Genomic DNA, 12400 nt, shown 5'->3' with positions numbered 1-12400 from the left:
ACACTTAAGGGTTGTCCAAAGGACCACCCGTCACATCCCCACACTTACCCGTTGCTTGTCCCAAGCAACTCATCAATATAGTTTCAAGACAAGTGATCAAATCAGCCAAACAAATCATGCAATTTCTTTACCAACCCCCTTTTTAATGCCCCAAGCAATACACCCCTCACAATTTCTCTCCTCTCGGCTACAAGTGGAAACTAGCAAAGATAAGCTAGACACACACTAGGCAAACGGGTGGTTGCGCAATCATAAGCTTGTACCTGAATCAACTATACTCCTATAACGGGTCAAACATGAATGCAAATCAAAGGGGCTTAAAGGTTGTAACGTGGCTAGGTGTATGGGTAGGAAATGGAATATATATGAGTAGCGAAAATTCAACCCGGTCTTTTTATTACAACTACCAAAACAACTAACAAAGACATACTACTATATACAAGACAATGAAACCTTCTTTTTTTTTTTCTTTTTTTTTCTTTTCTTTCTCATTTTTTCTTTTCATTGTTTTTTTTGTTTTTTTTGTTTTTTTTTTTTTTTTTCATTCATAATACATTAACCATAACTATTTCAAACTCATAATCTACTAATTATATCACTAATGCTATAAGACCGGGTCAAATTTGGGTACATTTTCAAGTAAGTAGCTAGGGGAAACAAATGATAGGCTTTAGGCACAAAATTGGGCAACTAAATGACCAAACCCCCACCCCTCTCACTACCATGCTCATATATATAATTTATGAGGTCCAACCCCCCAAATCCCACACTCACTCACACAACCGACGAGGCTACCTAATGCCCTTATCCTTTCTACATTCATGTCTAACAAGGATTCAAATTGCATTCAAGCACAAGTTCTAACGCACCCCCACCCGTAGCCACTCTCATTAAAGATTATTTATATACATGTGTGGCTACAACTCTCACCAAGAATGAAAAGGGTAATAAGGGTTGCCGGTGCATTGACTTGGGGATAAATTAGGGCGACAAGATTTCATATTGTTTTGCTCGGCTTAAAATTTTTCAAAAATCTTCGAAAAATTCCCCCCCATCCCCACACTTGGGATACATTGTCCCCAATGTATGGCTTTGGGAGGATTTGATCACATCCTCAATCAACATCCGCAAAAAGCTTTTATCTCAAACCCCAAATTTCTTTTTGTATTTTTTTCTTTTTATATTTTTTTTATGTTTTTTTCATTTTGAACACAACACCACCAACCAACCAAACCCAACAATCAATCATATGATCAATCACCACCCATCCTCCCACCATAATCAACATAAACCAACAAATATATACAAACTATACAAGAGAGAGAATACCACCTGATCAATAATAACGCGGTCCTGGGGGCCAAAAAATGGACGACATCATATCGCTCCATTCTCCAAACCCGAACGATCCGCTACTGCTTCCCTCTTGTTGTTGTGGTCCCTCTTGCCTTCTTGGATCAAGCCACTGAGAATGGTGGAGTTGTGGAGTCGGATACGAAACGCTGCCATCATACGGTGGCAATGAGGCATAATCCACATGTTGTGGATCCTCAACCACCGGCCTCCCAGCATGCCAGTCCGCATGCATCCGCCTCATCTGATCATCGTGATATCGGTTATTCATTTCCACCTCCTGCGAATATGCGTGGGTTCGGTGCCATAATTCATTGCGGTCGAAGCTATGTTTAAGCGCCCGCTCAATACTAGCGCTATTTCGCGTGCCTTGATCAAATAACGACCTCTCCGAACCCGACCAAGTATCAAAGATGGCCGCCGGCGGGCGTTGGCTCTCGATCACCTCCTGCATTGAACCACTATAAGCCCACCCCGGCTCATATGGTTGCTGCGCATAGTCGTAAAATGTGCCACCATGACCACCATGAAAAACCCCAAAACCAACATTTGCACCACCCGTTGGCTCGTCTGCGTAATCATCATCCCCACTCGGAACTAACTCTACATCACTCTCAGGTTCATCCGGTTCTCCCGGCATCAATTCCCTTGCACCTAATTTCAACGCCCTCCACCGTTGACCCTCCGATTTCAGCTTGTGATAACGTTCAGACGAGGTGTATGTCCAAACGTTTCCCAACCTATCCAAAGTAAAAGGCATGTGCCTTTTCGTTAAACCCCGGTCTTCCGATGTGAGTGCCTTTTGTTGCTTCATTAAACCCGTTATGATGCGACAGTACGGGACAATGTCTCTCCCGTATTTGTTCCGACATATCCACAAATGATGCATAATCAGGTAGCGGATTGGAAAGCGTGGAGATCCATGCATCAATGAATACAAAACAGGTATTTCTGGAAACCTCACCTGATCTTTATCCCCTCTCCTTGGGATGACATTAAGTAAACAGATCGTATGTATGAGCTTGGCTTCTATCTTCAGATTTTTTCGGTATAACACGCCACCATACTTACCGGGCAAAAACAAATCAGCCAACATACTGTTCCATGTCACGTGCTTCTCGGGTTTGAGCAACAAATCATCAAGCGTGGGAATCATGTATTCCCTAGCTGGAAGACTATCATATTTTCCCAACTTCTTCAAAGTATCAAATGACATTTCAACTGGTACCCCATGTACCGTCCCAATCAACTTCATTTGTGATGGCCTATAGAAGTTTTCACACTTAAGTGTTGCCATCCACTCCTGAATTTCGGTCATAAACAAGTTGCTCTTATCCTTATCCCAACACTTTAGTGCTCCTTCCCAACCCAAAGCACGGAACTTGTCATACACCCCGAACTGACCCAACTGAGGCTCATCAACCTCTCTTTCACAGATGAACGCGGCTGCTTTGTTTTTTAGCTTGTTCATGCAGTCGTTATAAAGAGTTGGCTGCCAGATTTCGGGTTGGTCATCCAATGACCCCGAATTCCACACCGGTTTATCTCTTGGGTCTAACTGCATCTCTTCTTCTTCCTCGCTTTCGCTTTCACTAACCCTACCAAGATATTGCCTCTTCTTCGATGGCTGCTCCTTCTCCTTGCCTTTGCCTCTTGACGAGGATGAACTTGAACCCGGCTTTTCCTTTGTCTTTGCCATTTCTACACACATGAAGAAACAACAAAACAACACAAAAATTAGCATTCTCTCCACAAATCATCCCCACACTTGCTTGTTGCCATGGTTGTAGATTTTAGTGAACCCAAAATATATCAAGAATTTTCAAAAATTGGGCATGGTGTCTCTACAATGTAGAACATCCCAAAAGTTCACTACTTTAACCATATTTCCTACATCTACAACCATCAACCATGTTCAATAACAATTTCATACTCATATCCTAGCAACAAACAAGTGAGCAAGAACATATAACCTAAATCACCTTGTTTTTCACAATGCATCTCCATAATATAGTAAAATAAGTGTTCATACCTTGTTTCAAGATGAGAGGATGCTTGTGAAACTAAAAATCCAAAAACCCCCAAATTATCTCAACCTAGGGTTTCAAACTTCGACCCCAAAACCACGTTTTCTCTGAAATTCCTCCTCACAATCACGAAGCTCGTGAAAATTTAGCCAATTTAGACCAAAACTCCACTTGATTTGGGCAAAGATTGAGGATTTTATGAAGAGAAGAAGGTGGAAGACGAATATGGAGTTTGTGGGGTCTTGGAGAAGAAGAAGTGGAAAGGTGAAGAATGAATGAGTGGTTAGGGTATAATGCACGTGAATATGATTGTTTATTTTCGGGTTTTTTATATTTTTTTTTTTATAAATGCAGAACCCCAATCGACCGACATGTTTTTACTGCGTACCGTAATTTACGGTCTCACCGTAAATTACGGTGAGACCTGGATGTCAAAAATGTGCCGTAATTCAGGCTGTTTCCACCGTAAACCTCACCCAATTTTTTCACCACCGTAAATTACGGTATTACCGTAATTTACGGTAAACACTGGACTTCAATTTACACCGTAAAACAGAAGGTTTTCACCATAAAATTCCAAAAATTTTCAACAACCACCGTAAATTACGGCTCCACCGTAATTTACGGTGGATACTGGGCATGCACATTTTGACAAAACTTTGAAGTTTATGTTCCAATTTTTTAGATTTTTTAAATTTTTCGATTTTTTTATGTTTTTTAATTATTTCAAAAACTTGGGAAAATCACCCTACCCCCTCAAAAATCCCGTGTTGTCCTCAACACGATGTAAGAGCAATTCGCAACCCGAACTTCCCCACACTTGTTTCGAACACGGACTTCGAGGAACTATGGCAATTATGCAACTATACAAACAAAACAAAACAAAACTACTATGTACACTATCACCAAACCTGGGCCTCTTACGATTGTTCCTCCTCAACCGGGCGTAGAATGTAGCCCGCTTTGTCAAGCTCCAAATTGTTGATGTCATTGCCATCCAAATACGGCTTTAACCGGTGACCGTTCACCGTTTGTTGTTTCAATGTTCGCTCGTCTTGAATGTCAACATCTCCGAACCTTCCCACTCGTCGGACAACATAAGGGCCCATCCACTTGCTCTTTAGTTTCCCCGCGAACATTTTCAACCTTGAATTGTATAACCACACTTTTTGACCCACTTCAAAGTTCTTCTTCTTTATCTTCGCATCATGAACCTTTTTCAGTTTGTCTTTGTATGCGGATGCGCATTCATACGCTTGGTCCCTTATCTCTTCAATTTCATTCAGTTGAAGCTTCCTCGCCCGACCAGCTTCATCATAATCCGCATTCACTGTTTTAATTGCCCAATATGCCCTATGTGCCAACTCCATAGGTAAATGACATCCTTTCCCGTAAACCATTCGATACGGAGTGGTATCAAGTGGGGTTTTGAAAGCCGTGCGATACGCCCACAATGCGTCATCAAGCTTGGTTGACCAATCTTTCCTATCCGTTCTAACCGTCTTCATTAGAATTTCTTTGATTTGGCGGTTAGATACCTCCACTTGACCACTCGTTTGTGGGTGGTACGGTGTAGCCACACGGTGATTCACACTATATCTCTTCAACAACTTTCCAAAATTGAAATTTTTGAAATGTGAACCACCATCACTTATTATCACCCGAGGTACACCGAAACGAGAAAAAATGTTGGATTGCACAAACTTACATACAACGGAATGATCGTTGGTCCTTGTAGCAATAGCTTCAATCCATTTCGACACATAATCAACCGCAACCAATATGTATAAAAACCCATTTGAGTTTGGGAAAGGACCCATGAAGTCTATTCCCCAAACATCAAATACCTCCACTACCAAAATTGGTTGCAACGGCATTTCATCACGTTTCGAAATGCTTCCCATTCTTTGACAATTGATGCAATTGCGGGCATACTCACGAGCATCCTTGAAAATCGTGGGCCAATAAAACCCACTCGATAACACCCGATAGCCTGTCTTATTCCCACTAAAATGGCCCCCACATGCGGATGAATGAGCATGGGTCAATATCTCTAAAACTTCAGTTTCGGGAACACATCTTCTTATCACTTGATCAGCCCCGATTTTGAACAAGTCGGGTTCATCCCATATATATTGCTTCACTTGACTAGAAAACTGTTGTCGTCTCTTCTTAGTCCAATGATTTGGAATCGCACCCTTGGCCAAATAGTTAACATAATGAGCATACCAAGGGGCAACATAAGTAGAAACGGCCAACAATTGTTCATCGGGGAACCGTTCATTGATTTCGCTTGCATCATCTACACCTTCCAACGGGATTCGGGACAAATGATCCGCGACAACATTCTCACATCCCTTTTTGTCTCGGATCTCAAGATCAAACTCTTGTAACAATAAGACCCACCGAATCAACCGCGGCTTTGCATCCTTTTTCTCCATCAAGTACCGAACCGCACTATGATCCGAGTAAACCACTACCTTGCTTCCCCAAATATACGAGTGAAACTTATCCAAAGCATACACCACCGCTAGTAACTCCTTCTCGGTTGTGGTGTAATTAAGTTGCGCTTCGGATAAAGTTTTGCTTGCATAGTAAATAACCACCGGCTTCTTGTCAACTCGTTGACCCAAAACTGCACCAATAGTGGTATCGCTTGCATCACACATTATCTCGAACGGCTTTGACCAATCAGGTGGTTGCAAGATAGGCGCCTTGACCAAATGTTCCTTCAAAACAGTAAACGCTTGCATACATTCATTAGTAAAGTCAAACGGGACATCTTTTAATAACAAATTGCATAAGGGTTTGGTAATAACACTAAAACCCTTAATGAAACGTCGATAAAAACCCGCGTGTCCCAAGAATGACCGTACACCCTTAACATTTTTAGGAGGTGGCAATGATGAAATTACCCGTATCTTTGCCTTATCCACCTCCATCCCCCTTTCCGAAATCACGTGTCCCAACACAATGCCCTCTTGCACCATGAAGTGACTTTTCTCCCAACTTAGCACCAAATTTTTCTCAACGCACCTTTTTAAAACCTTTTCCAATTCGTTGAGACAAGCATCAAAAGTGGTGCCAAAAATGGAAAAATCATCCATGAACACTTCAAGCGACTCTCCAACCATGTCCGAGAAAATACTCATCATACATCGTTGAAAAGTTGCCGGAGCATTACACAACCCAAACGGCATTCGCCTAAAGGCAAAAGTGCCGTATGGGCATGTAAAGGTGGTCTTGTGTTGGTCATCCGGGTGTATGGCAATTTGATTATAACCCGAATACCCATCTAAGAAGCAATAATATTTTTGACCCGACAATTTTTCAATAATTTGGTCAATAAAAGGTAACGGGAAATGGTCCTTAGAAGTGGCGGCATTCAGTTTTCGGTAGTCAATACACACCCGCCATCCGGTAACCGGTCGGGTGGCAATTTGTTCACCACTTTCGTCCTTGACTACTTGAATGCCGGCCTTCTTAGGCACAACTTGGGTGGGACTCACCCAAGCACTATCCGAAATCGGATAGATGATTCCCGCATCCAACCATTTAATTACCTCTTTTTTTACTACCTCCCTTAGGTTCGGGTTCAACCGCCTTTGAGCTTCTCGTGTCGGTTTGGCATCTTCGGTTGTGATAATCTTGTGCATGACGATAGATGGACTAATTCCTTTAAGATCGGCAATCGTCCATCCAATAGCACCCTTGTTTGCTTTTAACACCTCCATCAAGGCTTGCTCTTGTGCCACTTCCAAATTAGAGGCAATAATGACCGGCAAAGTGTTATTATCCCCTAAAAATACATACTTCAAGTGGCCGGGCAAGTCCTTGAGCTCTAACTTTGGTGGTTCCTCCAACGATGGTTTTGTACCCGAATCGATTTCCACCGGTAGACCCTCGAATTGATGAGTCCATGGTGGTCTACCTTCTTTCATCGCCATCACATCTTGTGCCTCCTCTTCAACCCGTAATGCATAAGCATGTACCTGTTCAGAAAAATCACACAGGCAAATATCCAAACCATCCTCCTCATACTCATGCGGGTTGCATCCATCTACTATGTCTGCCATAAAACACTCATCAACACCGTTAGCATTAGAATTGTTAGTGAAAACATTCAAACGCATTTTTCGATTTCCGAATGCCATATCAACCGTACCAAATCTACAGTCGATAATAGCATGTGCGGTGCTTAAAAATGGCCGACCCAAAATTATGTTCTGTTGTTGTTTAGGGTCCGCCGATGAGTAGTCCAAAACCAAAAAGTCCACCGGGTAGTAAAACTCATCAATTTTAACAATAACATTTTGGACCATACCCCGGGGCAACTTATGAGACAAATCGGCCAAAACAACCGTTGTCTCTACCCTTGCTAATGGACCAAAGTCATATTGGTCGTATAATCCCCCCGGTAAAATGCTAACTCCGGCTCCGAGATCTAGCAACGCCTTAGCCCTTTGAAAGTTACCAACTTGTACATTAATCAATGGCATGCCCGGATCTTGGAGCTTAGGAGGAAGCTCCCCATTCAACACTGCACTCACTTGCCCGGTCAAATCTACCCGCTTAGGCACTTTTTTCTTGTTTTGCCTCTTTTGTGTGCATAATTCTTTTAAAAATTTTGCATAAGCGGGAACTTGTTTTATTGCATCAAGAAGTGGGAGATTTATTTTAACTTGTTTGAACATATCCCACATTTCCTCTTTTTGAGGACCCCTTGACACAATAAAATTTTTCTTTCCCGGGTCAAGTAAAGCCGATGGGAATGGAACTTCACTCGGTTCACCCTCTATTTTTTCATTCTTTTCATTTTTACTTTTTTCACTTTCACCCAACCCCGGTTTTTTAATAGTTGTTTCTTTTGGTTTAACCGGTGCAAGTTCATCATCACTTTCCATTCCCGTGATGTCCTCAACCACCCCCTCGACCAATTCGGGTGACAAATTGGCCTTAAACTCTTTACCACTTCTTAACACACTAACATGGTTAATATTAACAATACCTCGTGACGAACCATGTGAAGGGTTTACCTTTGTGTCGCTTGGAAGTTGACCCTTACCTTTCTTTAGTTCCGCCACATCGGTTGCTAATTGCCCCATTTGAGTCGTTAGTGACTGGATGCTTTTATCACGAACCTCATCTTTTTGCATCCGCACTTCATCAAGTTGATTTCGCTTTTGCATTTCCAATTGCATGCTTTTAAGCATCTCCATCACCTCATTTCCACCCGAAGATCCCCTTTGATCTTGACCCGTTTGATATTGTTTTTGATACCCTTGGTTATTTCCGCCCCGGTACCCACCTTGGTTATTATAGGATGGCCGTGAACCAAAATTACCTTGGCTACCTTGAAAATTTGGGTTCGCTTGATTTGACGGGTTCCCATATCTAAAATTCGGGTGATTCCTCAACCCGGGGTGGTAGGTATTAGAATTCATGTTGTTGTAGTTCCTACCACCTCCTCCTTGGCCTTGACCTTGGATCGCATGAACTTCCTCATATTGCCCTTCCAACATCCCTTGGCAATTTTCAGCCGCGTGACCTATTTCATTACACAAAGCACACACATCATAAATTTGGTTAGTACTTTGAACATTACCTTCATCCATGGCATGCACTTGTGGTCGGTTAGTTGTCGGTCGGGCTCTCCTCGAAGCTTGGGCTTTCCTTTTTGATGTAGTTGCCATACTCTCCAAAAACTCCCAATCTTCATTCTCATAATTCGTTCCAAATGTCCCTCCGGTGATAGACATTAAATCCCGTGCATCTTCGGCACTTAACCCCTCATGAAAAGCGTTCATTAACTCCCATAACTCAATCCCATGATGAGGGCAGTTTTTAATCATCATGTTAAAACGCTCGAACGCCTCATGGAACATCTCACCGTGTTGTTGTTGAAAGCTTCTCAACCCCTTCCGCGCATCATTAGTCTTTTGGGCGGTGTAGAATTCATCCAAAAAGGTTTGTTGCATCTCCCCCCATGTATAAATTGATGCTGAAGGTAATGTATAGAACCATTTCTTAGCTTTCTCTTCCAACGAAAACTGAAATAAGACTAACTTGACTTCATCGGCCGAAAAACCTTGACTCCCAAAAGTGTTGCAAATTGAGTCATAGGCCTCTAGATGAAAGTACGGCTCCTCCGTTGCTAACCCTTTATACTTCGGTAAACTTTGCAACGAGTTTGTTCTTACTTCAAAAGTTCTCCCTTGGTTGTTGTGAGGGATAACCACCGGTGAGGGGTTTTGAGTAATGATTGGCCTGAAATGTGCCTCTATTCCCCTTGCTTGTTCTCTAAGATGTCTTCGTGGCACACCATACCTACCTCTCGGAATAATCGGCCCATTCGGTCTTGGTACTTGCCCTTGTGGTGCGATCGGTTGTTGAAACTGTTGTGGTCGCATCGGTGGGCGCTGAGGCGGTCTTTGAAATGGTTGTTGGTGTACATGTTGTGGCCGGACCTGTTGCAATGGAATCGGTTGTGGCATTGGTGGCCCTTGTGGTCTTGGCCGAATATGTTGTGGTATAAGTTGTTGATGTTGCATTCCACCAACACTCGCCATCCCTTGAGATTGACTCTGAACATACCCAAAATCCCCTTGATCACCATAATCTCCATAACCATACCCATCATCTTCATACCCCTCAAAGTCTTCAAATCCTTCATCATACCCATCTCCTTGAATTCCCGATGATTGCCCAAATGGAATAGTCGAGTATTGGAAACCCGATTGATTTGGTGGTCGATACGGTGTAGCATGGACAATAGACGAAATTGGTGCCATAGTATGGCCCGAATATGATGGACCCGCACCCGGGAAAAAATGGGATAATGGTGGTATAGTAGTGGAAGGGTTAAAGGTGACGGTTGGTTCTTCTTGGGTAGTAATGGGTTGTGTGGTGTTGGTTGGTGTAACCTGTTGAGGTATGGTGGGTTCGGTAGTATTTGGTGGAATGGTAGTGTTAGGTGAAGGTTGAGTGGACGTTGGTATGAATGATGAGGTAAATTCACCCGTAGTGGGTGGTGGTGGTGGTGGATCCATGTATCGAATTGGTGTAACTGGTGTTGTTGGTGAACTATTGATTGTATTTTCCCTTAGCAAAATTCTGTTTGCTCGTAAAGTTCGCTCAATTTCCGGATCAAACGCCAATGGTGATAGCTTGTGAGAGCTCCTAGTACGCATGCACCTGTAAATACCTGCACACTAACACACCCCGCGTAAACCAGAAAAATAACAAACTTAAAACACAAACAAAAATAACACACGTTGCGCACTACTCCCCGGCAACGGCGCCAAAATTTGACGTGATGTCGTGGGTCACGCAAATTTAATCCCTAAACAACTGTAGTTAGTGGTAGTAGGGTATCGAACTCAGGGAGTATGTGGAAAATGTGTTGATTGTGTAGCTTTGTATTTATACTAAAATTAAACTAAATTGCAGAAAATTAAAATTCAAGATTGTGGATTGTTGTTTTATAAAACTAAATTAAGGACTAATTCAAATCAAAGTAGGTTGTAAACAATTAGGAGAGAACAATGATCACCCTAGGTTTCAGTTTCTTTAAACAATTGTGTGCAATTTCACTAGAAAGAGTTACATAGACATAACTCGTGTATGTGTGATTGAAGTGATAAAAGGGAACAAAGTACTCGGATTAGATAATGCGAGGTTGTTTCCCGATGACCTATTAACCAATAACCAACCCTAACCCTTCCCGTGATATCTCGGTTGCCAACGGCACCAAGAACGTACGATCAAGACTAGAAATTGTGATATAGATTAACGCACTACAAAGAATCAAACACACACCATGACATTCAAGCAACGCAAAATATCATTCTAGAAATGCAGAAATTAACACACAAAAGTCTTAGAAACATTCACCTAGGATGATCACCGAAGAGTTTAGCCGGACATGGCTCGGTGAATCATCATCAACATTAATCTAGTGTTCATACGAATTAAAAACACAAACCGAATGTTTAGAATCGTTCACAAACCAAGCAAGTACTCCAAATTCGCTCCCAAAGTCTCCAAGAACCGTCAATGATGAGATAATACCAAAAGACACCCCAAAAACGACTATATTGTGGCAGTTACACATTTCACGTTCAGGTTCCACCGTAAATTACGGCTCCACCGTAATTTACGGTGGCCATCAAAGTGTTACGGTGAGATGAGTCTGATTTACGGTGCAGCAGAATTGAGAAAATGGGTCACCGTAAATTACGGTGATACCGTAATTTACGGTACCAAGCAGCCTTCACTTCTTTGTTTTGTCTTGTGTTCTTCTCTCGACCCGTTTTCACCAAAGCTTCCATAAGCTGCCTTTTTATCCATCGCTTATCTCCTAATTTGTACCTGAAACATAAGCATCGTAGTTATCTAATTCAAGATAATTACACGGCTAAATGGAGGATTAATTCATGTTTTATCACACTTAAGGGTTGTCCAAAGGACCACCCGTCAAATCCTACCGTGCAAATCAGCGAAAGATTGATACCTAAAGTGGGAATTGGAAACAAAACCCTCTTCTGGCTCGACACTTGGGTGGCAAACAAACCTCTATGCGACACTTTTCCGAACCTATACTCCTTGGAAACGGAGATAAGATGCACGGTTCAGCAATGCTATAATATCTCGCAAGGTGGAGTATTATGGGTCTGGGGCAGCTCGAACCCATTATCACGTCCAGAACACATATCAGAATGGGATACATGCACTGCCATGCTGCTATCTGTTGGGCTCGGCCAAGGCCCGGATCGATGGGTATGGAAAGTTGATACCTCCTGCGGAGACTTTACGGTACAATCCCTAAGATCTGAACTGGACCATATAAACTGCATCCCCGAAACTAAAGTCCTCAATTGGTTGCACTAGATTCCAAAAAAGGTGAATTGTTTTTTATGGCGCGTCGTTCTCGACCGCATCCCCTCCAAGGATGCTCTTATGGCCAGACGCATCACGCTTCCATCTACCGCCTGCGTTTTCTGCAATCATACTCTTGAAAC

The 12400-nt window shown here is 42.5% G+C and overlaps 1 protein-coding gene and 1 non-coding gene across 2 annotated transcripts; one reads left to right on the top strand and one right to left on the bottom strand.

The window, feature by feature from the left end:
* Nucleotides 1–890: 890 nt before the first annotated feature.
* Nucleotides 891–3635, bottom strand: LOC110918167. Its single transcript, XM_022162521.2, has 2 exons — nucleotides 3386–3635; nucleotides 891–3054 (listed from the first exon to the last, which is right to left on the bottom strand). Exon 2 carries the CDS (start codon nucleotides 3050–3052, stop codon nucleotides 1337–1339), a length of 1716 nt encoding a protein of 571 aa, XP_022018213.1. The 5' UTR covers nucleotides 3053–3054; nucleotides 3386–3635; the 3' UTR covers nucleotides 891–1336.
* Nucleotides 3636–9203: 5568 nt separating this feature from the next.
* LOC118488688 lies at nucleotides 9204–9309 on the top strand. The gene has a single exon (XR_004885232.1). It is a non-coding gene; the product is annotated as a small nucleolar RNA R71 (small nucleolar RNA).
* Nucleotides 9310–12400: the final 3091 nt, after the last annotated feature.

This window comes from Helianthus annuus, chromosome 16 (assembly GCF_002127325.2).
Source record: "Helianthus annuus cultivar XRQ/B chromosome 16, HanXRQr2.0-SUNRISE, whole genome shotgun sequence".
Classification (NCBI taxonomy): Eukaryota; Viridiplantae; Streptophyta; class Magnoliopsida; order Asterales; family Asteraceae; genus Helianthus; species Helianthus annuus.
The sequence above is the reverse complement of the archived record's forward strand: the minus strand, read 5'-3'. Positions and strand labels throughout refer to the sequence as shown.

Excerpts from the sequence above, each read along its gene's own strand:
- LOC110918167 (XM_022162521.2), bottom strand. The coding sequence starts at position 3,052 with ATGGCAAAGACAAAGGAAAAGCCGGGTTCAAGTTCATCCTCGTCAAGA.